The sequence below is a fragment of the Dromaius novaehollandiae genome, chromosome 14 (genome assembly GCF_036370855.1).
Source record: "Dromaius novaehollandiae isolate bDroNov1 chromosome 14, bDroNov1.hap1, whole genome shotgun sequence".
Classification (NCBI taxonomy): Eukaryota; Metazoa; Chordata; class Aves; order Casuariiformes; family Dromaiidae; genus Dromaius; species Dromaius novaehollandiae.
Window position 1 is genome coordinate 966,600 of NC_088111.1, and position 25,901 is coordinate 992,500.

General features: G+C 57.6%; 4 protein-coding genes across 15 annotated transcripts in view; 3 read left to right on the forward strand and 1 right to left on the reverse strand.

Annotated features, from left to right (window-relative positions):
- The first annotated feature begins 26 nt into the window (after nt 1–26).
- On the forward strand, nt 27–11,091 carry PALB2 (partner and localizer of BRCA2). 3 transcript variants are annotated; one of them, XM_064519994.1, is made up of 13 exons: nt 27–146; nt 223–282; nt 384–483; nt 1,044–2,990; nt 3,711–4,522; nt 5,166–5,249; nt 6,466–6,627; nt 7,081–7,166; nt 7,450–7,611; nt 7,779–7,895; nt 8,284–8,371; nt 9,413–9,561; nt 10,551–11,091. In XM_064519994.1, the coding sequence occupies exons 1-13, from the start codon at nt 42–44 to the stop codon at nt 10,819–10,821; spliced, it is 4,143 nt and encodes a 1,380-aa protein (XP_064376064.1). In that variant the 5' UTR covers nt 27–41; the 3' UTR covers nt 10,822–11,091. The 3 variants fall into 3 exon arrangements, 2 of the variants coding, with proteins under 2 accessions (XP_064376064.1, XP_064376065.1); XM_064519995.1 differs by having other exon boundaries at nt 9,413–9,602; nt 10,551–10,715; XR_010391552.1 differs by lacking the exon at nt 8,284–8,371 and having other exon boundaries at nt 10,551–10,688.
- Nucleotides 11,092–11,926: 835 nt separating this feature from the next.
- Nucleotides 11,927–14,553, forward strand: NDUFAB1 (NADH:ubiquinone oxidoreductase subunit AB1). 2 transcript variants are annotated; one of them, XR_010391553.1, is made up of 6 exons: nt 11,927–12,128; nt 12,248–12,370; nt 12,758–12,845; nt 13,409–13,520; nt 14,137–14,213; nt 14,371–14,553. XR_010391553.1 is itself a non-coding variant. In XM_064519997.1 (5 exons), exons 1-4 carry the CDS (start codon nt 11,988–11,990, stop codon nt 13,498–13,500), a joined length of 444 nt encoding a protein of 147 aa, XP_064376067.1. In that variant the 5' UTR covers nt 11,928–11,987; the 3' UTR covers nt 13,501–13,520; nt 14,371–14,553. The 2 variants fall into 2 exon arrangements, 1 of the variants encoding a protein (XP_064376067.1); XM_064519997.1 differs by lacking the exon at nt 14,137–14,213 and having other exon boundaries at nt 11,928–12,128.
- Nucleotides 14,554–18,084: 3,531 nt separating this feature from the next.
- The window catches only part of LOC112985382 (MAGE-like protein 2), an 8,070-nt gene continuing 253 nt past the window's right edge, over nt 18,085–25,901 (forward strand). The window contains exons 1-10 of the mRNA XM_064520005.1: nt 18,085–18,179; nt 19,749–21,155; nt 21,237–21,349; nt 21,842–21,900; nt 22,003–22,166; nt 22,268–22,430; nt 22,532–22,723; nt 23,948–24,172; nt 25,283–25,436; nt 25,734–25,901. The exon at nt 25,734–25,901 is cut by the window's right edge and continues 253 nt beyond it. Coding sequence (XP_064376075.1) covers nt 18,140–18,179; nt 19,749–21,155; nt 21,237–21,349; nt 21,842–21,900; nt 22,003–22,166; nt 22,268–22,430; nt 22,532–22,723; nt 23,948–24,172; nt 25,283–25,436; nt 25,734–25,808 — 2,592 coding nt within the window. The 5' untranslated portion in view covers nt 18,085–18,139 and the 3' untranslated portion in view covers nt 25,809–25,901. The remainder of the gene's footprint in view (nt 18,180–19,748; nt 21,156–21,236; nt 21,350–21,841; nt 21,901–22,002; nt 22,167–22,267; nt 22,431–22,531; nt 22,724–23,947; nt 24,173–25,282; nt 25,437–25,733) is intronic.
- Nucleotides 25,838–25,901, reverse strand: part of TNRC6A (trinucleotide repeat containing adaptor 6A) — a 96,523-nt gene continuing 96,459 nt past the window's right edge. For all 9 annotated transcript variants that reach the window (XM_064520002.1, XM_064520001.1, XM_064519999.1 and 6 more), the window contains one exon: nt 25,838–25,901. This exon is cut by the window's right edge and continues 2,735 nt beyond it. The gene's annotated coding sequence lies outside the window, so the exon portion shown is untranslated.

Here is a 25,901-nt window from a genome sequence, read left to right on the forward strand (position 1 = left end):
GGCGCTTCCGCCGCGGCTCGGCCAATCACGGCGCGGTTGCCATGGCGACGTGGCGGCCCGCGCGCGCGCCGCGCTTCCGGCGGGCGGCCGCGGCCATGGAGGAGCCGGGGGACGGCGCGGCGCCGAGCGGCGCCGAGCGGGAGAAGGTGCGGGGCGGCCGGGCGGGCCTGGGGGCGGCCGGGGCCGGGCGGCGCTGCCACCTCGTCACGTTTTGTCTTGCAGCTGCGGGAGAAGCTGGCGCTGCTGCGGCGGGAGTACAGCGAGACCGTGAGCCGGCTGCGGGTGAGCGGGCCGGGCCGGGCCGCGGAGCGGCGGGGGGAGGCGCGTTCCCTCCGCGCCCCGGAGACGTGCGCCCCAGCCCTGACCCGCTGTTGTGTTACCAGCGCGCGCGGAGAGCCGAGAGGGTTCAGGGCATCGTCCGGAAGACGGTCGCGGAGCAGAACCGCCTGCTCGGGGGACAGGAGGCGGCGCGGAGCCCCGCAGGTAGGAGTTGAGCGGTGCCTTTGCGCGCGGCTGTGTGGCGTTTCCTGGGGGTTTGCCTGTCTAAACAGATCTGGGTGAATGCCCCTAGCTGCAGTCCCTGAAAACTTTATTTTTCCTCCCAGTTGTTCCTCTCTGAGCCAATGTGCAGGCTGCAGATCAGGAGTGAGGAGCCAGCTCAGATTCCTTCTGCCTTGATGCCCAAGTCCTGGCATGCAGCAGCCAGTCCCATTGGAGCTGGGATGCCTGCAACTCTATTGACATGCTTCAGTTCTGACTCAAGTTGTCCGCTGCTGCTGTTGCCGTATCTGCTCCCCTTTGTACCCAATATGCGACTTTTCCGGTATTGCTAGATCATCATCTGCAATAACCTCCCTTCTTACGAGTACTCTCTTCTTTCCCCCTTAGCAGGTCTGCCAGTGTTCTTCGATCCTGCCTGTAAGATCCCAGGAACGCTCCTAGTCTTTCGCTCCTGCCAGAGTTGTCTGGTTTCACTGTATGATGTTTTTCTTGGATGAGACTTCTCTGGGAGTACTTTCACACATGAGATTTTTTTTCCACAGGTTCTAGAGATACCGTATCTCCTACTGCTGGTAAACATGAAACCTGTCAGTTACAGATCAAAAGCTGCTCTGTTCCTGGCACAAAGAAGAAAACGTCTGTCACGTTTAAACAAAAGCCTGAATTCTCCAACAACCAAGTTAGCTTGTCAAACAGTTCACAGGCAGAAAGTACACAGGCTAGCCAGGAAAATGTGTGCAGCGGAGTTGTTAGGCCTGCTGCTGAGAAGAAAAAAACCAAAACCTCAAGAGGTATGATGAAGTTGAGGAGGAGGAGAATGAAGACCGTGGTACCAGAGGAAACAGAATCTGTGCATGATGTGCTGCTAATAAACACTGATGAGAAGGTGAAAAATCAAGCAGCCAATAAAGAGGAACTTGGGTCACCAGTGTTCAGACAAAGCAGTTTCTCAAACACAGAGGAAAATGCTCACAATACTCACAGAGCATCCAGACCAGCCCTTGTGAGGAGAGAAGAAAATAGTTCAGCACCTCTGGGTGTAGAGTTAGGAGTTGTACAAGAAACACTTGAAGACCGTATCGATGTAGGAGTGCCTGAGCTATTTTCATGTGCTTTGACTGACAGCAATGATGTCCAGCAGCCTGGGCCCCCAAGTGCTGTGGTCATGTCTGATAACTGTGAGCCTGCACAGCTGTGTTTAGAGAACAGTGAATCTATTTTACCTGACACTAGTGATGATGGAGGAAAAGAACCTTCCAGTATAAAAAAGCAAACAGTCAATGAGAGTACCTGTGAAGATCAGGGAGAATTATGTAGGCTCTTGGATTTGATGTCAGAAAAAGAAGTATTGCCCGCTGACAGAAATAACACTGTAATTAATGAGAGTGAAAACCCTGAAGGAAATCAGAATGACACTAATGGTTTAAATCGCTTTCCTACAGATTCTCTTACAGGCAATGTTGAAAAACTGTTGGAGACTCAAGAGCTTGAAACTGAGTCAAGACTTTCTCACCTAGAGAATGTGACAACTCCTGAAACTGAAAGTGCATTGAACTCTTGCACGGTTATTGAAGGACTTCTATTTCCAGTTGAATACTATGTCAGGACAACTCGCCGTATGTCTAATTGCCAGAGGAAAGTGGACCTAGATGCAGTAATTCTCAGCCAGTTGGGTAGGAGCAAGAAAGGTCTGCGAAATAAGTGCAAACAGAAAGATGCAAATTCAGATCGGCCCTCCCAAGAAACAGTTGAAAATGATGAGGAGTCAGGGTTCATGCCACTCCCCTTTCTTGGTGCAGAAAACAATCCCGTGGATTCAAGTAGTCCTCGACAATCTCTTCCTCCATCTAACAGTAGCAGCACTTCGCTTGGATCCATCTCTCAGAACAGTACTGCTAGCACAAAGCATGATCAGAGACGATCACAGAGGAAACAGAAGGGAAGAAGAAGGTCTGTGCGCAAAGCCACTGTGAATCAAGCATCACAGGAACTTCTAGTGGGTTTGGATCTCGTAACACCAAAAGAAAGCAGTAGTGTCTTATCAAATGACTATCAGAGCAAAAAGGAAAACTCCGAGGGTAATCTTGAAAAATCATCTTTAGATGAGATATGGTTGTCTGGTGCTGCAGCTCTTGGGTCTGGAGAGACAGAAGCGCCTGGCGCTATGCAGCCAGTGAGTGCTGATTCTTCTTCTGTTGGAAGTCAGGTACTTGGCAAATGCCATAAGACTGTGATAGAACAGGTTCAAAATCCACTTCAGAAGAGTGATTCTTTGAACCCAGGGAAAGAAGCTTTTGCCAGCTGCATAGGAGATCTGGATGCCAACTTAAGTGTGTGTCAATCCGATAAGCATCCGGTGGAACATGTGAAGAATCGACATGTGCGAGAAGCCTGCAGGGCTGAGCCGCTCCTAGGGATTGATGAATGTCTCTCCCCACACCGTCCCCTACGATCCTCTGCAAGACAGAGAGCCAGGCAACTCTTAAAAGGTATTTCATCAAATAAAAGCACTCCCTAAAACTAGAGCCCAACTGTAAGGCAGGGAAATGGCTGAGTGAATCTGTGCACTGCTCCTCACACCCTGACATTTTTTTTATGCAGGAAAATCTGACCTTGGTTAACTTTTTGTCTCTTAAGAGTTGAAGCTTTTTTAAAAATTTTTAGATCATTGTGGTGCCCATGTTATTTGCACAATTCCAGAAACTGCTGCCTTGGCACAGTGGCAGGGTGTGGACAGCAGTGCATGGATGAGGAGCAGGGCTGAGAAACGCTTAAGCTGGCTTTGCTGCTAGAGTAAATTTTTTGCAAACTCAACCTGATTTTTCAGCAAATGGACATAAATTTCTGTTTTGCCAACTGTGTCTGGGCATTAATGAGTTTTTAGTGCTGACAAGTGTGAAACATAAAGATTAGTATTACAGTCTGGTAGTCTGTGAATACTGTGAAAAGAAAAAGTGTTGGGAGAAAGACAAGCAAAATTAGCTAGGCATTTTGTCAGTTGTGGCAACCTTTGCCAATGATATTTTAGCTGAAGCCTTAATGCAGAGCAATTGTGGAGTGTAATGGCTTCCCAGAAAATGGCACTTCCATGTGTTAGGAGGGATGTGGCTGTTTTTGGAAAATAGATTAGAGTGTTGTGACATTCTAGATAAGAGATTGGAGGTTTATGATGCGATGTTCTCTCTCATATTATGTCTTTCTCTGTCTAGGTGAGAGCAAAAGAGGACATAGCCATCAAATGGATTCAGAGGATCCAGCTTCTCTTGGTCTCCCTACTATGGATCCTGACTCCGCAGACTCTCTCTTTAGCTTCCGCAGTGTCCAGTGGCTGCCCTCTAGACTGGGTATCAAAGACTTTCACTTACCTGATGAGGAATTCGGGCTCCTAAAACTTGAGAAATTTAAATCTTCCCCTGTGAATGATTTGGAGGTTTTTGTTCCTAGTACATCTGGAGATGGTGTGGCTTCAGACAACACACAAGATCTGCAAATGAATGCAGAAAAGAAGAAGCAAGAAAGCAATTTGATTTCGCCTTTCAAAAATGCATTGTCCAAGTTACCTCATTTAGAAAGCCCAGCTTCCAAGAAGGGACTTTGCACAGATGGATTGCTCTTTACTCCCACGGAGACTGTCCTAGCTGGTGCTCCCAGTCAGCCTGAGTCTCAGATTTCCTCATCTGTTTTCCCTGTGTTGGGTGCAACCCCAGCTGTCTTACCATCAGTACACAGTACCACCTTTCCCACCTCACCTTCTGTGCTTCCCGTGCAAGTGAACAGTCATTCCTCCAAGGGAGCATCTGCCCAGGTTGTGGATCGTAGGGAATGCAGAGACTCTGCCATTCCCCTGGACTCAGACAGCTGTGGTGCAGAATCTGCTAGAAAGGAGGAGGGACAGTGTGCAACGTTTCATTTAGAAGCTGAAAGAGACCCTAATCATAGATCTGATGAGATGATGGCCTTAAAGAAGCATCAGCAATCAGAGAGTGAACAGCAGGGATCCTGCAGAGCACCTGTTGAACAGGTAACAAGCTGGCCTCTCTGCCAAGGGTACCAAGCCAGCTCTGTGAGTGAGTTCCTTCTTTCAAAGTCTCTGCTGACTTCTGCAGCTAGACCTCTTCTCATGCCAGCCCTGGATGCTGTGCTTTAGCTGACTGTGAATGTTTGGTTTTCATCTGTTGCCTAAGGTCTTTTGATCTCAAGCACAAATTCTTTAAAGTCTTGTTTGATTAAACTGGAGATGTAGGCTTCGGTGCTTATTATGGGGGGCAGGCTTGAAACATGGATATGAACAAAGGTTTCTGGCACCCATCTGGTGTTGTTCTACCTTAAAATTTTAAGCTGGGATTTGGTAAAGGCAATTATAGAGGGTAGAATGACCCACGTGTGGGATGGGTACTGAGGAAATCACTAGTCTCTGAGGAGTGGGAGTGGGACTGAGAGATGTGAAATGATGTTAAGAGAGAATTTGGGGGTGAAAATAGGAAATAACCTGTCAGGGATCTCCTGTTCTTCAAAGATATGCAAGTTACAAAAAGGGATGCTCCTATAATAGCTCTCCAGCAACAGCATGCAGAGTGAGTTCACACTTTTGCCTCACTCTTGTGGGTGCTAAATATAGTTTTGAAGCTGAATTTATCCTCATTCTTTACTTTTTGTTTGTGCAGGAAAAAACTGTAGCAGAACCATTGGCTGTGGTACTGCTTGATGGCCTGAGAGAAGAGAGTTTGCAGCTTGTATCAAAGTTAAAGGTGGGATAATATCAGATAATTGTTTGCTGAGTAAATAGCTGCTGTTTAATACAAGGTTTAACAAAAATACAACAAAAATTGCAGAATGGCTAGTTGAAAAAAAAATTAGATTGCTCTGTAATTTGATCAGTCCTTTCTTCACTTGTGGAAAAGCATGCCAGAATGGCTTTGGCTAGATTCCTGTATATCTGCTTTTAACTGAGAAAGGATTTCAGTGTTTGTTTCTGAATGTGAAATGTCTAAACATATGCAAATGTATTAACAAATAAACCACTGCATTTTTTTTTCAGCCCTAGATAAAATGATCTCAGTCCTTGTATACCTGCTGTGCCTGCCCAGTGGCTTCCATGGCCTCCTGTCCCCATTTCAGACACTAACTAACCCAGTGAGAAATGTGTTTTATTTGCGATTACAGCACTGCCAAATGCACGTTAATGTTCACACCCCTCAGGAGCAGAGCCTTGCGTGTACGTGCCATGACCAAGGCAAATCTTGCCCAAGACTGTTTGCACAGCTGAGCCATGGGATCTTCCTCCTGCAGTCGTGTCCTTTCACTGTCCTCTTGCATCTCCAGTATCTTGTGGGGGGTAGGGGACAGCTGGCAGGCAGGGAGGTGACATCTGTGGGAAAGCCCACTGAACTCCAAAGGAGCTTGCAGGGGCTAGGTCACCTCTGGCTTCTCCAAACCAAACTGCAAAGTTTTGCTCAAGAGGCAACCCTGTGGAGTTGGCCAAGCTAGCCAACAATAACAGGACCGAAGCTGAGAACTTTTTATGCAAGGGAGAAGAGAATGCCCTTGCTTTGTTCAGTTTTTACCTTTGCCTACACTACTGCAAGTTCTGTCCCTTGTATGTGCAGTAAGGGAAGCATGTGCATGACTACAGACAGGCAGCACTCAGGCTTTGCTGTGGCTGTACCATGGTACCCTCAGTCTTGTTCCACCTCTGGGCTCTGCGGAGTCCGTGATGTTTTCAAATAAGAAGTGATTTCTTTGAAATGAGCAAGTATATTCACTGCTCTAAGGATGAAACCCACTGCGCTTATTTTCTTTAATGCCTTATTGACACTTCACTCAAAAATAAACATCTTGAGCATTAAGTTTGAGCCTCAAGTTCTCATCATACTGGATCTCAGGTAACAGTTTTCTCAACCTGAACCTCCAGGTTGAATAACTGTATCTATCAAAAGAATATCAGGACTGTTTTGTTTTGGACAGGATTCCTCACGTTCTTGTGCTGTGGATGTGAGTACCATGTGGTGGGAAGCAGCTGGCTGCAGAGAGCTGTGTGTTGTGACGGCTTGTGAGAGTTCTGTTTCCCTGTGGAAACTTCTGGCATCTGGCCACTGGGGAAAAGTCTATACTTGGCAACCAGGAGAGGTGCGAACATGGTCTGTATTTCTAGTATTTGGAACAATTTTTGTGTTACAGTGTGTTAATTCCCAAGGAACTAACACAAAGACCTTGGAGTCTTGGCTGCAAGGTTAGTTCTTTGTTGGCAGAGATGACGAGTGGTTTGTATGGTCATGTGTTATCTGATGGATGCTGGTACCCCATGTACTGAATGGTGGTTGCTCAGCAGCCCTTTCCCTTTCCCTGCGCAGCAGCCCTTTACCTTTTGGCCCCCGGAATCATTCGTTGTCTCTTATGTCAGTGGGGATTGTTTAATTAGGGAAACAGTCAGCAGTAAGCTCACTGTTGATCTAACTATGCATCTCCACAAGAGTCTGAAAACTATTTTTTCTCTGTGTAATTTTACTTGAAACACTCTAGAGAATGGGAATAAAGTCAGAGAGACGTGGGTAACACTGAATTCTTGCTTTGCTGTCCTAGATTCCAGTAATACAGATTATTCCTCTGCCAGACACCTGTAATCTTGTGTGTATAGCACTGGGAAATTTGGAGATTGGAGAAATAAGGTGGTGTATTTATTTCTTAATAGTGCTTTCCACTCTGAATATCTGCAGCTTTACTCTCCTGTCCTGTAGTGGTTTAAATTGTGCTTTGCTAATCTGTCACTTTTTCAAATGCTTTAACCTTTGGAAAATATGGAAGTGATATCAAAAAAAAACAACTACAAAGATTTGCTTATTCACCCCTCGAGGTGGTAGACTGTTTAAAGATATGTTCATTTTTTATAAACTACGGCATGTTTGAGTTCTACTTCCTTTTGTCATTATGCATACTTTTCTCTTAACTTAGGCTCTTGCTTTATTCTTCTGAGAATGACTCATTCAAGCAATCACTAGTAAAAACTGGAAATATAAAAGCTGTTCTTGGGCTAAAGGATAGGAGGCTGGTCAGCAGCAGCAGAACTGCGCAAGAGCAGCAAGTGGAGATAATGTCATTTTCGGAGACAGGAAGGTGAGTCTTCTGGTTTCAGTGTGGTCTCAGTATGGCAGGTGGAAGGAAAGGAGGCATCTCAGATGTAGAAAAGTGTCAGGTTCCTGTTCTTTCTGGAGGTGTACTGTGTACAGAACATTTGTATTATTTTGGCTGGCTTTTCTCACTTGCTTGCATCTGCTGTTTAGGAACAAGGAGGGACAGACTTTGATGCCCCCTGAAGAAACTGTTCTAGCTTTTGCTGAAGTGGAAGGCATGAGAGACGCTTTGGTTGGCACCACTGCAGTGAACAGCATTGTTGTTTGGTCAGTGTTTCCTATGGAATTAAATGATACAGCTTGCAGGTGTAAATGGTGGCTATAACAGCTAGCTATAAACATTATATAGTGGTTTTGGTTGGCTGCTGACTTGCCTGTGAACCAATAATTCAAAGGGCCTGGAGTCTGATACAGAACTCTATTTAACTTCTATGCATTTAGACTGATATATAGTGAATGAAATATGCTGCTATAATTCCACTTGCATTTTTCTCATATTCATTAGATCTTTCTGTAGCCTCTTGTCCTGTCTTGGTTTGGTTTATCTGGAACCAAAAGTGTGTGTCTCTGTCTTTCATAATGGTATAACTGTGATTAGAAAAATAACAGATTGAGGATGGAAAAGCAGTCAGAATTTTATTTTCACTGACTGCAGGAATTTGAAAACGGGCCAGCTCCTGAAAAAGATGCACGTTGGTTATTCCTACCCAGCTTCAATCTGCCATCGAGCATATTCTGACTCTGTACGTATGTGAAATAGCGGCACGCAGTTTACACGTAGACGGCACTGACTAACAGCAGTGGGGGTTTAAAAGAGTGGGTTTCTAGAATGGATTGAAATATCTGCTGTATTTAGATCCATTGACGATATTTCAAAGGAAAATAGCTTAACTTGGAGAGCTAAGCCACATTGCTTACCGCACATTCTTGGCTTTCTGCAGTGTACTGATAAGATGATGCATCCAAGTGTATTCCAAGGCAGCAGCCCAAGACATCTTGTATGTGGGAAGCAGCTGTTCTGTTGCCCAGTGCTGGTGCTTGGCAAATCTCTTCCTTTTCACAAGTTGGTAGCTACCAGCACGGTGGAGCTGCACTGTCAGAAAACATGCTTGAATTGGTCTTTATTTACACATACCGCTGAGGATATAAATCTTGGTTTTAAACAGTTCATACTAGTGATTCTTTCCCATTTGCTTCCACTTGTGCTGTGATTCCAGCTGGGTTTTGTGGTTTTTTAAGGGTGTGATTGTTTTCAGTAAGCATTTAACCTTTTGGGACAAGAATCTCTTGTCCAGTAATGATGTCTTGAGTCAGACTCTTTGGAGACTTCTTCAGAATATCTATCCCAGGATATTTCATTCTGACCTGTGACTTTTGTCAGAGCCGCTGTTTTCAGCTGTGCCCGTTTATGTGGAATTCTTGTGAAATGAATAAATTGCTAGGGATTAAACAGAGGCCCATAAAGTGTACTTTAAATATCACCTGATCCTACTCCAAGTTTAGCTCTTTTAAGCAGAAAGATAAGTGCATAAATCCATTGGATCACTGCAATGTCATTTTGCTGTTCCACTTTGACCCTTATCAGTCAGCTTCTGCCTCATTTTTTAATATAATTTTATAAAGAAAGTAAACCATTTCTATTTTATTCATTAAAAATAATGCATCACTGTTCATGAGGTTTTGATTATAGACAGAATGTAGCAATTAATTTTTGGAAAGTTCTTTGGATTTTTTCCCCCCTCTTGCTGTTGTTTTTAATGATGTATTTTTCCTCTGTGTATCAGGGCCTTCTCTTCGTTGTTTTAAGTCATCCGCACGCCAAAGAGAGTGAGCTCTGTGGAAACCCTGCATTCCGCGTGATAGCGTTCAATCCCAAAACAGCCAGGAGCACTGGAGTGATTTTCTCCTCCCTCCCACCTGGACATGCTGGAAGGCGAGTACCTCCGGACTGTGTGTGCACATCACATCGAAATGGTACCTTTGTTGTGGGTTTGGAGGGGAATCGCTTAATGAGCTGTTGTTGGCAGGGATCCCTCTGCCCTCTAGCTGATGGTAACGAGGCTGCCATCCGTCACCAGCTCCTGCTGCATGTGCACGGGAATGCGGCCATCCGTCACCAGCTCCTGCTGCATGTGCACAGGAATGCGGCCATCCGTCACCAGCTCCTGCTGCATGTGCACAGGAATGCGGCCATCCGTCACCAGCTCCTGCTGCATGTGCACGGGAATGCAGCGAGGGTGGTGGCTGCTTCCTGCCTGCTTCCTGCCCAAGCCTGCGAGCTAACCTCTGAGCTGCCTGCCCCGGCACGGCGGGGCTCCGCTCACCAGAGCTCCGCAGACAAACAGCGGGATTGCTTTTCTGCATGCTGGGTGCTTTTTTTTTTCCTTTTTTTTCCCCCGCCCCAGCGAGTGCTTGTGATAAAGGAAATGTTGTAACTGGATTAATCAGTCAAGCTCCCTAGGCAAAAACCTCTTGAGGAAATATCTGCAAATGAGGATGTTCTAAGCCTTTGTGATGCTAAAGAGCACTTAGCTGGATTTATTTATATTAGGCAGCTGTTTGCAGTTAGATGACCTTTTACTTCCTATGTCTTGCATTTTGAAGACTAAGCCCTTTAAGACTCAGACTTGCAATGCACTTACATCCAACTATAACATTTCTTATGTACACAAATATTAGTAGATTGAGATCTCAGTTTACTGAACAATTTCCAAGTAAATACTAGGGACATGAGAGGATTGGCTTGTATCCTTCTTGTTCAGATACTCTGGAGACACAAATATTAACATGACCTGACTTGCTACAGTTGGCTTAAATTCATTTATTACTTTCCTATGTGAAAAAGCACCTTATTTTAGAAATGATGTAATGGTGTCTTCACAAAGAAATCTGTAACACTGCCTCTTCTGCGTGCAATGTTAGGTACCTGGAAGGCGAAGTGAAGGATGCTTCTGCTGCGGCTGTGCTAACGTCGGGAACCATCGCGGTGTGGGACCTGCTCCTGGGGCAGTGCACGGCTCTGCTCCCACCCAATTCGAATGGGAGCTGGTCGCTGGTCCGATGGTCAGTCACGAGTGCCGGGCTGCTGGCTGGGCAGAAAGACGGCAGTGTTTACCTGTATCGTTATTCACAGCCTAAGGCAGAAAAGACTTTAAAGGAGGATTGGAGCGGTGCAGAGAGAAGAGTTTGCTGACGATCTATAAAACCAGAGTAGGGTAGAATTTCCGGTGACGGGAGAGCCGCTTCCCTTCTCCCAGGTTAGTTGGGGGTTCACTGTGACCGCGCGGGAGCCACGCAGCCGACCCGGCGCGCCCTTGGCTTTGTGCCGCGGCTGCGGCCGCCTTGGCTCTGTGCTGGCGCCGGAGGCCGGCCCAGCCTGCACCTTCCGTACGGGTGTTGCGCTGCGGGCGCCACGGCAGTCCCCGGTGCGCGTACAGTGCCATTAAACTTCATGTTTTGGTAAGACTCTGTGCCTAGCGAAGCGATGGGGTGGCAGGGGTTGACCAGACCTGGGGGAGCGGGGGGCCTGGGGGGTCCCTGGGTCGTGGGTTTGTCCCTGGGGGCTGCAGGAATCCCTGGGACTGGGGGGTCCCCAAGGGCTGGGGGGTCCCTAGAGCTGGGGGGTTTCCTGTGACTTGGGGGGGGCAGTGCTGCTGACAAACCTGGGGGGCAGGTTTGTCACTGGGGGTTTTGGGGGGGTCTCTGGGACTGGGGGGGTGGTGAATCCCTGCTGCTTGTGGGGTCCCTGGGGCTAGGAGGTCCCTGGGGGTGGGGTTGTGCCTGGGGGCTGGGGGTCGCCCATCAGCTGGCAGTGGGGCCCTGAGGTGCAGATTCGTGGTTGGGGGGTTCCCTGGGGCCGGGGGGTCCCCTGGGGTGGATTTGTCCCCGGGGGTGCCCCAGGAGCTGGGAGAGCCCAGGGGGGTGGGTTTGTCCCCGGGGGGCCGGGAGGATCTCTGGAAGCTTGGAGGTCCCGGGGGCCGGGGGTCCCTGGGAGCTGGGGGAGCATGGGGGGGGGGGGGGGTTTGGCCCTGGGAGCTGGGGGGGCCCCAGGAGCTGGGAGAGCCCAGGGGGGTGGGTTTGTCCCCGGTGGGCCGGGAGGATCTCTGGAAGCTTGGAGGTCCCAGGGGCCGGGGGTCCCTGGGAGCTGGGGGAGCACGGGGGGGGGGGGGTTGGCCCTGGGAGCTGGGGGGGCCCCGGGGCCGGGGCGTGCCGGGGTGGCGACCCGCTGCTGCCGCCCACGTGGCCGCCGCCCGCCAGGGGGAGCTGCCCCTCCCCTCGGCCGCGGCCCCGCCCCACGCGCGCTGCCTGCCGGGATAGGCGCGGGCGGGCGGCGCGGTGCACCCTGGGTAGCAGGTCACCATGGCGGCCCGTGTCCTCTCGGCCTGCGCCCGCCGCCTCCTGCCGCGGCGGCCCCCGGCGGCGGCGCCGCGCCCCGCCGCGCTCGGCTCCCTCCGCCCCGGCCGCGCGCCGGCCCCGCCGCGCTCGGTCCCGCTGCCGCAGGTGAGGCCCGGGGCGGGGCGGAGGGGCGGCGGCGTGGGGCCCGGTGCGGCCCGGCCCGGCCCGGCTCGTGGCGTTAGCGGGGGCCGCGGCGCTGCCCGGTGCCTGCCCGTCTCTTGCAGGTGGCCGTGACGGCGGGGCCGCTCTGTCGCCGCTTCTCCGACCTGCCGCCCCTGACCTTGGAGGGCATCAAGGACCGCGTCCTCTACGTCCTCAAGCTGTACGACAAGATCGACCCGAACAAGGCGAGTCGAGTGGCGGGGCTGGGCTGTGGCGGCCCCGGCCGCGGGGAGCCCCGGGTGGCCGGCAACAGCAGGCGTCTCCGGGAGCGGGGGGCACGGTGGGAGCTGCGCACCCCTGGGGCTCCTCGGGCCGCCAGCTTGTCCCTTAAGAGACTTTTAAGCAACAAGCGTTTTGGTATGCATTGCCCAACTTGCTTATTTCTGAGGCTTACAGAAAGGCATTGTCATCTTTCTCTGATGGGGGAAAAAATGTAAGATGTGTGTGGCAGGAGGACCAGAAAGGCTAAAGGTTCCCCCTGTGTAAACCTGGCGGTTTAAGTCTGGTTTGAGTATGCTTTCTGCTGTATGGAAATGGCTGTGACCAACTGATCTTGGATTTTCTGCCCCCAGCTCACAGCTGAATCCCATTTCATGAAAGATCTGGGTTTGGACAGTTTGGACCAAGTGGAAATCATCATGGCTATGGAAGACGAGTTTGGTAAATCAGTTGTGCATGTTCAGATCTATCTTCTCTTGTTTCTGCTAATCCTGAAGTGCAGCTACAGCAAAGTTTTAGTTCTTTTCTGTGAATATTAGCGTTGACTTTCCTAGGGGACTTTGATGTAGCTCTGTAAGAGCTGTTTGTTATAAGAACACTCAATAGCAAAATCTGAAACTGAGGAGCTTTGGGCTCTTGCTTGCCTGAACTTACCCAGGACATCTCCCTCCCGTGGTGCTCCAGCGCTGCTGCGGGAGCTCTGGGAAGGCATCAGTAGCTTTAATGATGTGTGAGGGGACACCGACTGGCTGGTGGCTCAGCAGCCCCTGTTATCTGCTGTTTCTGCTCTGTGTGTTACCCAAGAGCACTGTCATATAAGGCATAACACAGCTTGATACTCAGCGTAGTAATGAAATGCTGAATCTGAACTTACACAGCAGAACAGCAACCCCTGCGTGTTTGTCCTCGGCCAAGTCGCAGGCTTCTGAGCCAGCAGTAATTGCTTCCGTTAGCCTTGCTCCTGTTTCCGCTGTTTTGGGCTAAATACGTGTGCTTTCTTCCAGGATTTGAAATTCCTGATGCAGATGCAGAAAAGTTAATGTGTCCACAGGAGATTGTAGATTACATTGCAGATAAGAAGGATGTTTATGAATAAAAACAGTTCTTCAAAGCAAAGTGAGTAGAAACTACCTCTGTGAGCGTCTCGGGTGATGGCTGTGCACGCACGGCGCACGTGCGCGGCGGTGTGCGGTAACCGCAGCGGGGGTGCCGGGTGCGAAGGGGCTGGAACGCCGTAGAGCTGTGTGGCGGGTAGCGCCTCGTGGGCGGGAGGGAGTCCTGAGCAGCTGGGGGAAAATAGTGTACGTGTTTCCCTGGGGTGTCTGCTGTTGGAGACCGAATGTGGGGCTCCATGGACCTTTCATCTACCCCCGCATGGCACTTCAAGCACTGGGGTTTGCCGCTGGTCTTTTAGTAGGTGGCAAACTGACTTTAGTCAAGAAAGTCCATCTTTTCAGCACTGCTGAGTGCGGGGTGGCTAGCTGCACTAGGAGATGTTTGATAGCAGGGCTCGGAACTGCCTGCAGCCGCCGTTTCTTCCTGCCTGACACTGCAGCAGAGAAAGAAAGGGGTAGGAAAGGGTCATTCCAGAGGCTGCCGGCTGAGGCACTCCGGGACTGCAGGGGAAATGAGCTGGTGGACTCTGGCCAGTTTGCAGTAGCACGCTGGCCCGTATTCCTGTTTGTTCCTCTTGTGTACACGTCTCGCTTCCCCCAACACTTTCCTCCATCAGGATTGAAGCATGACAGGTCAGTGGGGGAGCTATGTCCATTTGCTGCTATCTCTGTGCCAAGAATAGATGGAATAAAGGTGAGAATCTTACTGATTCTGAAGACCTGTCCCTCACTACTTGGCTTCCTTTGGTATTCTTCAGTGCTTGTCTTGTCTCTGCTTGGCTGACTTCTTCTGTGCCTTAGAATGGTTGTTCTTGGTTGCTGAAATATTAAATTTGAATTTTCTTTAACAGGAGATGTCTGTACCACTACGACCAGGCTGATGTCAGCGGATATGAATATAAGCGCACATGCTGTACTGTTGCTGCTTTCGTTGGAAAGTTGTACTGGAAAGTTGTGTTGGACATTTTATTTAAAGCTGTCTGAATATGTTGGCCTTTAAAAACAGGGGAAAAAGGAATAAATATATAAGACCAGTGTTGCGTTGATGGCTTTTTGTTTCACACCCAGGGTCAGTGGCCCCCTGTGCTTAGCTGTCAGCGTAGGAAAGACCTCAGCATTAGCTATAGCGACCCCATTCCAGCCGTCTCACAGGCACTGAGATGCTCTGCTCCCATTACTGAGTCTTCAGCGTTGAGCGCAGAACCTTGGGAAAGGCCTTGGTCCGTATCTTCACCCTCTCTGCATCTGACCGCTGCCAGCTGATCCTGCTGCTCAGGCCAGGACAGCAACGAGTCCCTGGCCAGGTTGAGCGTTACTGCTCGCTAGAAAGATGCTTTACGTGGGGAATTTCCTGTTTGTGCTGCACACGGGAAAAGTTGAAACCAAGAACTCCACCAAGTACCAGAGGCTGCATTGCATAGATGCAGTTAGAGAAACGTCTCTGGCAGAGAATGCATGTTTTGGAAAAGTGTTAGTTATGGCAGTTCCTCAAAAGTACTGGTCTGTGCAGTCTTGAACCCTTGCTGCAGGAGGAATTAGATTCTTTGTTTTGCCAAAGACTCAGGCGATAACATTTTAAATCCTCTGGCTTCTGTTGTATCTACCGTTCTTTAAACAGGTTTCTGCTGGCTAATCTTACACTTAGGCCTCCAATCCTCAAACCAGTCCTATGTAGTATTAAAGTAACTGTAACATTATGGGTTTAGTACTGAAAAACACTTTTCTGGCTTACATACACAGGGGTGTTTCTATGAGTAACTGACTTTACTAGAAATGCCCCTGTTCTATAACATAGGCTTTTACCAGCTTCTTAGTATTTGCTGAATCCAGGTCTGTCACTTGTAGGATAAAAGCATTTACCAAGCAGATTGAAAGTCGGTCAGGGGCTGTTAGACGCTGCGTGTTCCCGTTCATCGTCGCTGTATGTGTGTGAAAGCTCTAGCAGGACCGGTGCAGCTCATGCCACTGTTGACAAAGCTTTGCGCCCCATGCTCCTGGGGCGATCACATTTCCCATGATCTCGTTGCTTGTATTGTCTGCTCTTTCCAATAAACCAATGTTTTTCTACCTTTAGTGCATTTATTTCAAAAATGGTAGTACAAACAAGTTCCACTTGAAATGCTCCTACTTTCCAGATGGAAAATAAACGGGGGAATGACTTTCCTGCTGCTGAAAGGCCAAATCGCAGCAATGTTTCTGTAAGCCTAACTAATCTCAGCATGAAAGGCTTGCTTTAAATCTCTCCCAAGACAGAAATTATAGTTATTTCTGGACACTACACAGTTTTTCCTCTGAGCCAAGAAGCACTTTCATATGTCAAAGGGGCGCTGCTGGGCTGTGAGCCAAGAAAGTGTCACTTGATAACACGTCTTCCTCTGACAATCAGGGTGATAGGATGATGGAAAACAAACCAGCATCTCCTGCAGCCCCCGCTTGGGCGCCGCGGCTCAGTGTAGGTGTTTTGTTTTCACAGCTTGCCCTACGGAGCCGTATTCCGCTTTTAAATTTAGCCTGCTGCATCCTCAGCCAGCTCCCTGACCCTCTGCCCGAAGCGCTTTGGTGCCCGAGTTTCACTTTCAGTGTTTGTTTGAGGGGACGGTGCCGTTAGAAACTCCCTCGTAGCTCCTGCGGCCAAAGGGTTGTCTGAAACATTGTCTGAGCAGGCTGCGCAGTGGAATGGGTGGAAAAGCAGCGGCTGCTTTGGACAAACCAGCTCTGTACGAAAGTACAGGCAGGCAGTGAAGGAGGAGACAAAATTGTCCTGAAACTTAGAGGTGAACTGGGGAGCCAGCAGAAAACCGTGCCGGTGGAGGAGCCCCAGGACACCGGTGCCTGGGGGGGAAGCAGCACCTGAGCGCCCAGTGCTGGGCGGCTGCTGGAAAAGCCCTTGTAGCGTTTGCAGCCCCCGGCACCCACCTAGCCAGCAGCAAACACCTCACTGTGGCCAAGGCATTACTTTAAAACAGGCAGGAAGCCCCCATGGCAGGTACCCAGTGCATTTCATTAGTCTCCCTTAGCGTTGGCATCGCGAGTGCTGGGGTGGCACCCGCACCACGGGGTCAGGGCGCTGGGGGGGGGGGGGGGGTCCCTGCTGCCGGCACAGTGGCAGGAACGCCGGGGGCGGCCGCCCGGCTGCTTTGCGAGGGGGTCGGGCAGCGTCCGGCGGGTCGGGGCGGCCGTGGAGGCTGCCCTGGGCAGAGGCGTGATGCTGGTGCGGGCTCCGTGCGGTGCCGCAGCCGGGCCGAGCGGCTCCGCGGCCCCCGGCGATGGGGGGCTGGCGGTGGCTGGAGCCCGGGTGGCCACGTTGACGCCCCTCGGCCCCACCGCAGCCCTGCTGGGGCGAAGCCGGTGTCCGGCCGGGGCCTGACCCAGCGCCCGGCTGCTCCTGCCAGGCAGTGGGGCTGGCACGGGCAGATGTGCCCCCCCCCCCCAATGGCGCTGGAAGGCAGCTCAGTCCTGCCGCCGCCTTGGGCAGGAGGGCTCGGTGGGGCATGTGGGGCCCAGAGGAGTGTGTGGGGCAAGGGGGCACGTGGGGCTGGGGGGAGCACATGGGGCCAGGGAACACGTGGAGCTGGGGGGCACACAGGGCTGGGGGAGAGCACATGGGGCTGGGGGGGGGGGCACGTAGGGCCCAGAGGAGTGCGTGGGGCAAGGGGGCACGTGGGGCTGGGGGGCACGTGGGGCCCAGAGGAGTGCATAGGGCCAGGAAACATGTGGGGCTGGGGGGCACATGGGGCTGGGGGAGAGCACATGGGGCTGGGGGGCACATGGGGCTGGGGAGCACGTGGGGCTGGGGGGGGGAATGGGGCTGGGGGACACATGGGTCTGGGGGGAGAGCATATGGGGCTGGGGGGGGCATGTGGGACCCAGAGGAGTGCATGGGGCCAGGGAGCATGTGGGGCTGGGGGGGGCACATGGGTCTGGGGGTGCACATGGGTCTGGGGGAGAGCACGTGGGGGGGGCACTTGGGGCTGGGGGAGAGCATGGGGCTGGGGGGGCACGTGGGGCTGGGGGGAGCACATGGGGCCAGGGAACACGTGGAGCTGGGGGGCACACAGGGCTGGGGGAGAGCACATGGGGCTGGGGGGGGGGCATGTAGGGCCCAGAGGAGTGCATAGGGTCAGGAAACACATGGGGCTGGCGGGCACATGGGTCTGGGAGAGCACATGGGGCTGGGGGGGCAAATGGGGCTGGGGAGCATGTGGGGCTGGGGGAGAGCACATGGGGCTGGGGGGGCAAATGGGGCTGGGGGGCACATGGGTCTGGGGGAGAGCACGTGGGGGGGGCATGTGGGGCTGGGGGAGAGCATGGGGCTGGGGGAGAGCATGGGGCTGGGGGGGGCACATGGGGCTTGGCAGGGGTGGGAGGACACGGGCACTAGGGCGAGCAGAGGGGCCGGGGGCTGACGGGGACCGGGGGGACACACGGCCCGGGGGGGGGGGGGGAACAAAGGGGGTCCCGGGGGGGGGGGGGGGCAGAGGGGCCCCGGTTGGGGCGGGGCCGTCCCGCCGCTCCGCTCCGCTCCGCTCGCCGCCTCCGCCGCCGCAGCGGGGCCGGGCGGGGCCGGGCGGGGGCTTCCTGCGCCGCCGCCGCCGCAGCGCCGGCCCCGGCGGCGGCACCATGGGGCTGCGGCGGCTCCCGGCGCTCCTGGCGGCCGCGGGTGAGCGGGCCGGGCCGGGCCGGGCCGGGCCGGGGCGAGCTGGGCCGGGGGCTGCACGGAGCCGGCACCGGGCACCGGGGTGGCGGGGACCGGGCACCGGGCATCGCGTGCGGGGTACCGGGCAGGGGCACCGGGCATCAGGCCCCGGGTACGGGGTACCGCGAACCGGCACCGGGCAGCGGCACCGCGTATCGGGTCCCGGCGCTGGGTCCCGGCACCTGCACCTGTACCGGCTGCAGGGCACCGGGTGGGCGGAACCGGCACGGGGCAGCGGGCAGCAGGTGCTGGCACCGGCATCGGTCCTGCACCCGGTAGCGGTTCTGGGCACCGGGCACCGGCGCCAGGCAGGGCCGGCCGGAGAGACCCGGAGCCAGGGCACCGGGGGGCAAACGGCACCGAGCGGCGTGAGCGCGGCGACGGGTGCACGGGGGGGGCCACGGCGGGGGTGCACGTGGGGCGGCGGGTGCACGGGTGGGCTGTGGCATTGCGGGGGGGGAGGCCTCCCCGCAATGGGGGGGGGGGGACAAGGAGGTGGGTGCACGGCCGGCTGGGGGTCCCACAGCAGCGGGGGCACAGGTGGGAGTCGGGGCCCCACAGGAGTGGGTGCACGTGGGGCAGCGAGGCCCATGGCAGTGGGTGCATGTGGGGCTGGGGTCCCCACCGGGGGGGCTTGGGCATACAGGGCAATGAGGCCCATGGCAGTGGGTGCATGTGGGGCTGGGGTCCCCATGGCAGGGGGTGCAGGTGGGTCCAAGGTCCCCACGGTGCGGGGGGGGGGGGGGTGAGACGGCTCCGTCGGTGCCTTACCCGCACCAGACCTGCAGATTAACGTGGCAAACTGGGGCTAGCAATCACCTGAAAGAGGATGCTTTGGTTTAATGTAAGATACGCGTTTCCAGTGAGCGTTAGATAATGTGGCCGTTTGGGGAGGGTAGAGCTGCTGTTTCCTTTACTGAGGCAAAGGCCGCCCGTTTCCAGCTGGGTTTTGAATAATTCCTGAGCTTTTCCTCTCTCAGGAAATGGCTCCCTGGGAAATGCGCTGCCGCGAAGGGTTAAACTCCCCGTGATGCTCCCTAGCTTTGTGCAAAGCAACGAAAATGCTTTTTGCAGCCTGGAAAATAATCAGGCAGGTCGCTGGGCGCGAGCGCTGGTGTCCCGCCTCGGGGGAGCCCGGGGCCGGCTGCGCTGCGGGGATGCCCGGCCTCGGGAGCATCCCGGGCGGCTCCGATGCGGGAGGCGACGCCGAATCGCTTGGCTGTGCCCGACCCCGGGGTCTTTCTGGTTCCCCTTGGGGGACTTGTCCTGCTCCATAGCTGGTGCGGAAGGGACCGCGTGGGAGCCGCGGGAAGGGCCTCGGCGAGCTGCAGCGGGGCGCCCGGCGGGTCGGTGTCGGGTGCCGGTGCCGCCATCCCCGGTGCCGCCGCTGCGTGTCGGGTGCCGGTGCCCCGCTCCGGTGCCGTTGGCCCACCCGGGTGCTGCTCCCCGCAGCTGAGCTGGGCGCGGGCGCTGCCGTGGTGCCGCGGGTGCTGCCGGGGCCGGTGCGCGCTGCCCTCTCCCCTCTCTCCCCAGTGACCGCCTGGTGTGTGCTGAGCCCGGGCCTGGGCAGTGGGACCCCCTCCGCGGCCAGCACGACCAACCCCCCCGGCACCGCCGAGCCCCCCGGCACCGAGCGGAGCGCCCGGACCCGGCCGCCGGGGCAGGAGGGAGCTGGCACCGAGCGCTCGTGGCCGCCGGGCCCTGCCGGCACCAGCACCGGCCCGGCAGTGACAGTGGGGGGGACACCCGCCGAGGGGACCCCCGCCACCGCCGGGCCCTGGGGAGCGGTGCCCACCGCGGTGGCTCCCTCCGGGGCTGGCATGCTGGGAAATGCCACGGTGATGGGCACCGCGGCGCCGGAGGGGACCCCCACGCGCTCCCCCAACCCTGGTGCATGGGAGGGGGCATCTGCCAGCGCCCCGCCGGTGTCCCTGGCCCCCACGGGTGACACCTCCCCGGGGACCAGCAAGGACCACGCGGTGGCTGTGGAGCTGCCGACGGGGACGCCTGGGCCCACTGCGGTGACAGCATCCCTGGCAGCGGGGGGGCCGCTGAGCCCTGCCAGCACCCCGAGCCCGGTGGGGACAGATCTGGCCACCCGAGGGGCCCCTGACGCCCGATGGTGGCACGGGGCCGACGTCACCCAGCGGGATCCCAGCTCTGCCCCGGGGGCTGGGGGTCTCCCCATGGCTGGCACAGACCAACCAGCCGTGGCGACAGCCCCCAGCGCGCCACCGGCCACCACCGAGGCGTCGGGGCTGCCTGTCCCCACCGCCACGGCCAGCGCCCGGGGGCAGGCGGCCCCTGGCCCGGAGCGAGGCCTCACCCCGACCGCGGGGGTGTCGGGGCCGGCCGGCACCGAGGGGCTCCCCGAGCGCGGCTGGGACCCCCCGGCCGGCACCGGGCACCCACCGGCCAGCACCTCGGTGCCCCACGCCAGCCCCACGGCCCCGCCGGTGTCCCCCCAGCCCACCCCGGCCAGCAGCTCTGCGGCACCCACCGCCCCGGCCCCGGGGCTCGGCACCCCCACGGCCACCGAAACCCTGGGGATGCCGGAGCGGGGTGACACCGGGTCCCGGGGAGCCACCGGCCGCCCGCCGCCCTCCTCCAGCCCGCCGGCCCGCGGGACCCCGACGCCGGCCCCCAGCACGGGGCAGCCAGCAGCCCCCCGGCACCCGGCCACGTCCCAGCCGGCCCCGGGGACACCGGAGGCCAGCACCGCCGTGGTGGCCGGGACCTCCACCAGCACGGGGACCCCCCCAGCTCCCGCGGACGCCGCCTCCCCCCATGGCAGCAGCAGCCCCTCGCCGATGCCTGGGACTCTTGGCTGGAGCACGAGCGGCCCCGGGGGGTGGCCGGCGGCAGGGACACCCCCCGCGCGGGGCCCGGCGGTGGCACCCGGGGTCTTCGTGGTGGAGGATCAGCCGCCCCTGCTCAGAGGTGGGTGCGGGGCCGCGAGGGCCGGGGTGTGTGTGGGGGATCCCGGCCGCTGACCCCGTTCCCCCCCCCTCCCCCCAACAGCCGCCCTTCTGCGCGTCCCCTGCGAGCTGGTGCTGGACATGGGCTTCGTGCCCGCGCTCGGGGACCCGGCGTCACGCGAGCACCGCGGCCTGCTGCAGCGCTTCAACGAGACGGTGAGCAGCGCGGGGGGGGGGCACGGGGGGGGGGTGTGTGGGGCGGCCTGGGCAACATGGGGCGCTGCGGGGTGGTGCGGGGAGGCGTGGGGTGCTGTGGGGTGGCCTGGAGTGGTGTGGGGTGGCATGGGGTGGCGTGGGATGCTGTGGGGCACTGTGGGGTGGCACAGGGTGCTGTGGGGCAGCATGGGGCACTGCAGCACGGTGTTGGGTGCTGTGGGGCGGCACAGGGCGGTGGGGGGTGGTGGGGGGGTGGCATGGGGCACTGTGGGGCAGCGTGGGGCACTGCAGCGTGGCATCGGGGACTGTGGGGCGACACGGGGCGGCATGGGGCCGTGTGGGATGGTGGGGGGGGGTAACACGGGGCACTGTGGGGCGACACGGGGTGGCGTGGGGCAGCGTGGGGCGCTGTGGGGTGGCGTGGGGCAACTCGGGGCAGCCGGGCCTCCTGCCACCGCCCTTTGGGACTGGCGCGTGGCTTCTGCCCCGCAGATCTCCCCCCTCTTCATGGCGGTGCCCGGCTTCCTGCGGCTGGAGGTGAAAAGCATCAGGTAGGGCGGCATGGCGGTGGGCCGGGCCGGGCCGGGCCGTGCTGGTGCCCCGCGGGACTCGTCCTGGCGCCCCGCGGGACTCGGCCCGGCCTGTGCCCGCAGGCGGGGCAGCGTCGTGCTGGAGTACGACGCGCTGTTCGCGGCCGCCCGGGTGCCCCCGCGGGGGCCGGCGCTGGGAGCCCTCCTCAACGCCACGCTGGCGCCCGGCGGCATCCGCCCGCGGCTGGCGGTCGGCACGGCCCCCGTCCTGCGCAACGTGGCCCTGGGTGAGTGCGCGGCGCGGCCGCCCCGCTCGACCCCGGCTCTGCCGCCGTGGGGCCCGCGGTGGGGCTGACCCCCCACCCCCCACCCCCGCCACCGCCCCCAGAGCGGCCGCTGGACCCCTGCGCCGTGCTCTTCTCCTGCCGAGCCGGGTTCGACTGCGTGGCCGGGGCAGACGGCACGGCCCGCTGCACCTCCGTGTGCCACCGCGACTACTGCAAGAACCACGGCATCTGCACGCACGCCCGGGACCGCCAGCCCGTCTGCCAGTGAGTCCCGCGGCGCAGGGCCGGGCCCGGCCCCCCCCGGCCCCCCCGGGGCGATGGCAGAGCGGCCGGGCGCCCACCGGCCTCCCCCGCCCCGGCTGCAGGTGTCCCGTCGGCAGCGACTTCTGGTTCATGGGGCTGCGCTGCGACTACCGGGTGACGCAGCAGGGCCTGCTGGGCATGGCCTGCGGGGTGCTGCTCAGCCTGGCCCTCGTGGGCGCCGTCGTCGCCGGCCTCGTCATCCGCCGCTTCCGGGCGCTGCTCCTGCAGGCCAAGGTGGACCAGACCAAGAGCAGGTGGGCCGCGCGCGGGGTCCCTGCCGGGGTCTGCCCGGGGCGTCCCTCCGCCTGCAGACCCCCGGGGGGGCCCTGCCGGGGTGGGGGGGGGCATGGGCCGAGCCCCCAGCACCGCCGAGCAGGGGGGATGGCAGCACCTCCGGCTCCGGCGCTGCAGCCCAGCCGGGGTCACGGAGCGCCGCGGCTCCGCAGGGAGCTCGGGCTGGGCCTGGGCTGCTCCCTGCCAAGAAAAACACTCTGCGGAGGCCGATAGCAGCTCGCTGGTGGTGCCGGGGCGGGGGAGGGAGGCGCGAGCACGTGCAGGGCCCCAGCAGCCCCTTTGCCGCTTTGCCCGTGACTCCACGCCGCGGCCTGTCCCCGTGTCCCCGGGAGCCTTTGGGCGCAGCGGACCTGCGCCAGTGCCACCCTGCACTGTGCATCAGCCCCGTGCCAGCCCTGCCCGGCAGGAGCCTTGGCTTCCCCCATCCCAGCCCTGCCTGTCGTTCCCCCCCCCCCCCCCCCGGCCGGTCCCTGTTGTCCCCAGCCCCGGCAGCACCAAGCTTCCTTGGGGGGAGCCGTGCTCGGTGCCGGAGGAAGCGCTCTGCCGCGGGAAGCGCCGGCTCCCTGTGCCCCGGGCTGCGCACATCGCGGCCGGCCACGCTTCCTGCCCCCCCTGCGCTCCCCAGGGCTTCCTTCCCGGGGGGCTCGGATGCTCTGCGGGAAATCCGGCAGGGAGGCCGCGGGAGCCTGCAGCGAGGTCGGGGCAGCCCCGTGCGGGGCCGGTGCGGCGGGTCCCTGCGCCCCGGGCGGGCGCCTGGGGGGAGCCTGGCCTGTGCCCGCAGCCGCGGCACTCGCCCGAGTCCTTTTTAAAACCTTCCGTCCTCGCTGAAGACTGCGTTTGCTGTCGCTCCCGCCCTGCGTGGCCCAAGCAGCTGGTCTGGGAGCGTGCGGGCGCCCCAGCCCTGCTCCCTCCCCGTGGCTGCCCGGTGACACAGCCCGGGCTCTTTCCCAGGGAAACCCTGCAGCAGCCGTGGGGCTGCGCCCAGATGTTCAGCACTGGGGGCTCTGCCCCCCGCCCGGGCGCAGGCCGGGGCCGGCAGGAGCGGTCCAAACTGGGGCTCGCCCCGTGCTGTCAGCGGGGTGACGGGGCTAAAACCTCACTTGATGGTTTCTTGCACAACCGGGCGGTCGGTGGTGGGGCCGCGTGCGGGGTGTTGCCGCAGCCGTCCCGCCGCGCTCTTGCAGCTACCGGCGGTTCTGCCGCCTGGACGACGTCTCGGCGCAGTACTGGTCTCAGCCCTGGCTCGCCTCGGCCAACTCGCTGGACAATCCCGCGTTCAGCAACTCCGAAGAGCTGCTCCAGTTGCAGATCCTGGACAACGGTTGCTGCAGCTGTAGGGACGACTCGGCGGTGGCCAACAGCTACAAGCAGCAGCCAACGCCGCCCGCGCGCGCCGTGTGCCGGCCCGGGTGAGCGTGGGGGTCCCGCAGCCAGTCCGCTCCGCCGGGAGCGACGCGGCCTGCGAGGAACGAGCGGCAGAGGGAGGGGATGCTGCTTTGGTTTTGCCTTTTTTGGGGGGGGCGGGTGGTGGTGGTGATGGTGGCACAACTGAGCCGGTTACCCTACACGCTCACCTCCTCTGTAGCTATAGGGGTTTGATAGCAAAGTCCTTCAGTGCCTCAAGGAGCAATAAGCACCTTTTTTAAATTATTTTTTAATTGGCCAGTAAAGGAGTCCTACGCGCCAGGGCCTGGGCTGCCTGCAGAAAGGGACAGGTTTACGGCTGCGGGAAGGAGGCTGCACCTCCACGAGGAGCCTGTGCCGAGCCGCCTTGCCTGGCGAGCAGGCGCGTGGCTGCACTGCCCCGCGCTTCCTGCCTGCCTTAGGTTTTAAACCTAAGGAATAGGGCCTGCTTTAGCTATCCAAGGTCATCCACATCTTGAGCTTTCTCTATTGGAAATTCTTTTATTTGCTTCCTTAAGTGTAACAAACGGGGCTACCCAGGCTGGGGCACGGAAGTGGATGAAATAAGCGCCCACCCCCAGCACAGTCTGTAGCTCCTACCCCTCCGGCCGGCCGCGCGCTTTTGTATCCGTGCCCCACTGCGCCCGTGTCCGACACAGGCCAAGCGCATGCAGAGGACAGCAGCTAATTATAGGAAAGGCTACTGGGCTTTAATAAACTTTCCACTTCCAGGGGTGTAAATGGAAAAAGGGACCTGGGAGTTTCCAGTTTCATAAGCAAACTGGAATACAACAGATAACGCCCCCGCCCTTGATAGATCAACAGTGTCTGCCACCAGCCCTCGGGCTTACTTAGCTCTCCCTGGAGCTCAGAGCACACCAGAAAGCCTGGGAATTCATTTATCTGCTACCATTTCAGAGATAGAGCAGTCCCGCTCCCGTGAGCTCAGAGGACATGCACAGATTCAGTTTGCAGGCAGTGAGCACATCACGCACTGGCACGAAGCACTGCAGGGCGAGGGGCCACCCCTGAGGTTCCCAGGCCGCTTTACTAGCTGCAGCTAGCTAGATTTTAACCCCCGTCCCCTCCTAGTGTGCAGTGACTTTTCTTTCCAGTTTCCATTACGACTGGGACACAAGTTCTAGCAGCATGAACGACCCCATGGTCGACTCAGGAAAAGCCAGCGATATTTCCGTGTCGAGTTGGCCCATGGAACCCATCCAGTGGACCCCTTTTCCCATCCTACACCAGCTGTCCAGGCAGCGACCGGTGAGCTGATCGTTTAATGAAGCTGGCCTCGCAGTTTGGTTTACGTTTGCACGTGCTGAGGCAGCTGGGTCCCTTCCCTTCCCTCCCCGGAGGGGGAGCACGCGCAGGCTGCTCCCAGGGCCACGGCTGCCCTCTTTCTCACGCCATCCTGGTGATGCCCAGGCATCCTGGGAAGCCCCAAGGGAGGTGGGGGAACAGCCCAGCTCGGGTGGCCAGCAGCACCCGCTGAGCTTTCCATCTCGAGGGCAGCTCTGCAGCATCCATTTGAGCAGAAGACAAAAATTCTCTCCCCCCCAGCACAAAGGCAGACGGCCGCATTCTTACTGCGAGGGGATGGAACTGGCCAATCTCGAGAGGAGCTGGACGGCCTGACAACTACAGACTGAAATACAGGCAACAAGTTTCAGCTTTTAAAACCAACCACATTTTATTTCCACATAACAAGCTCAGTGAAGGAATTTCAAA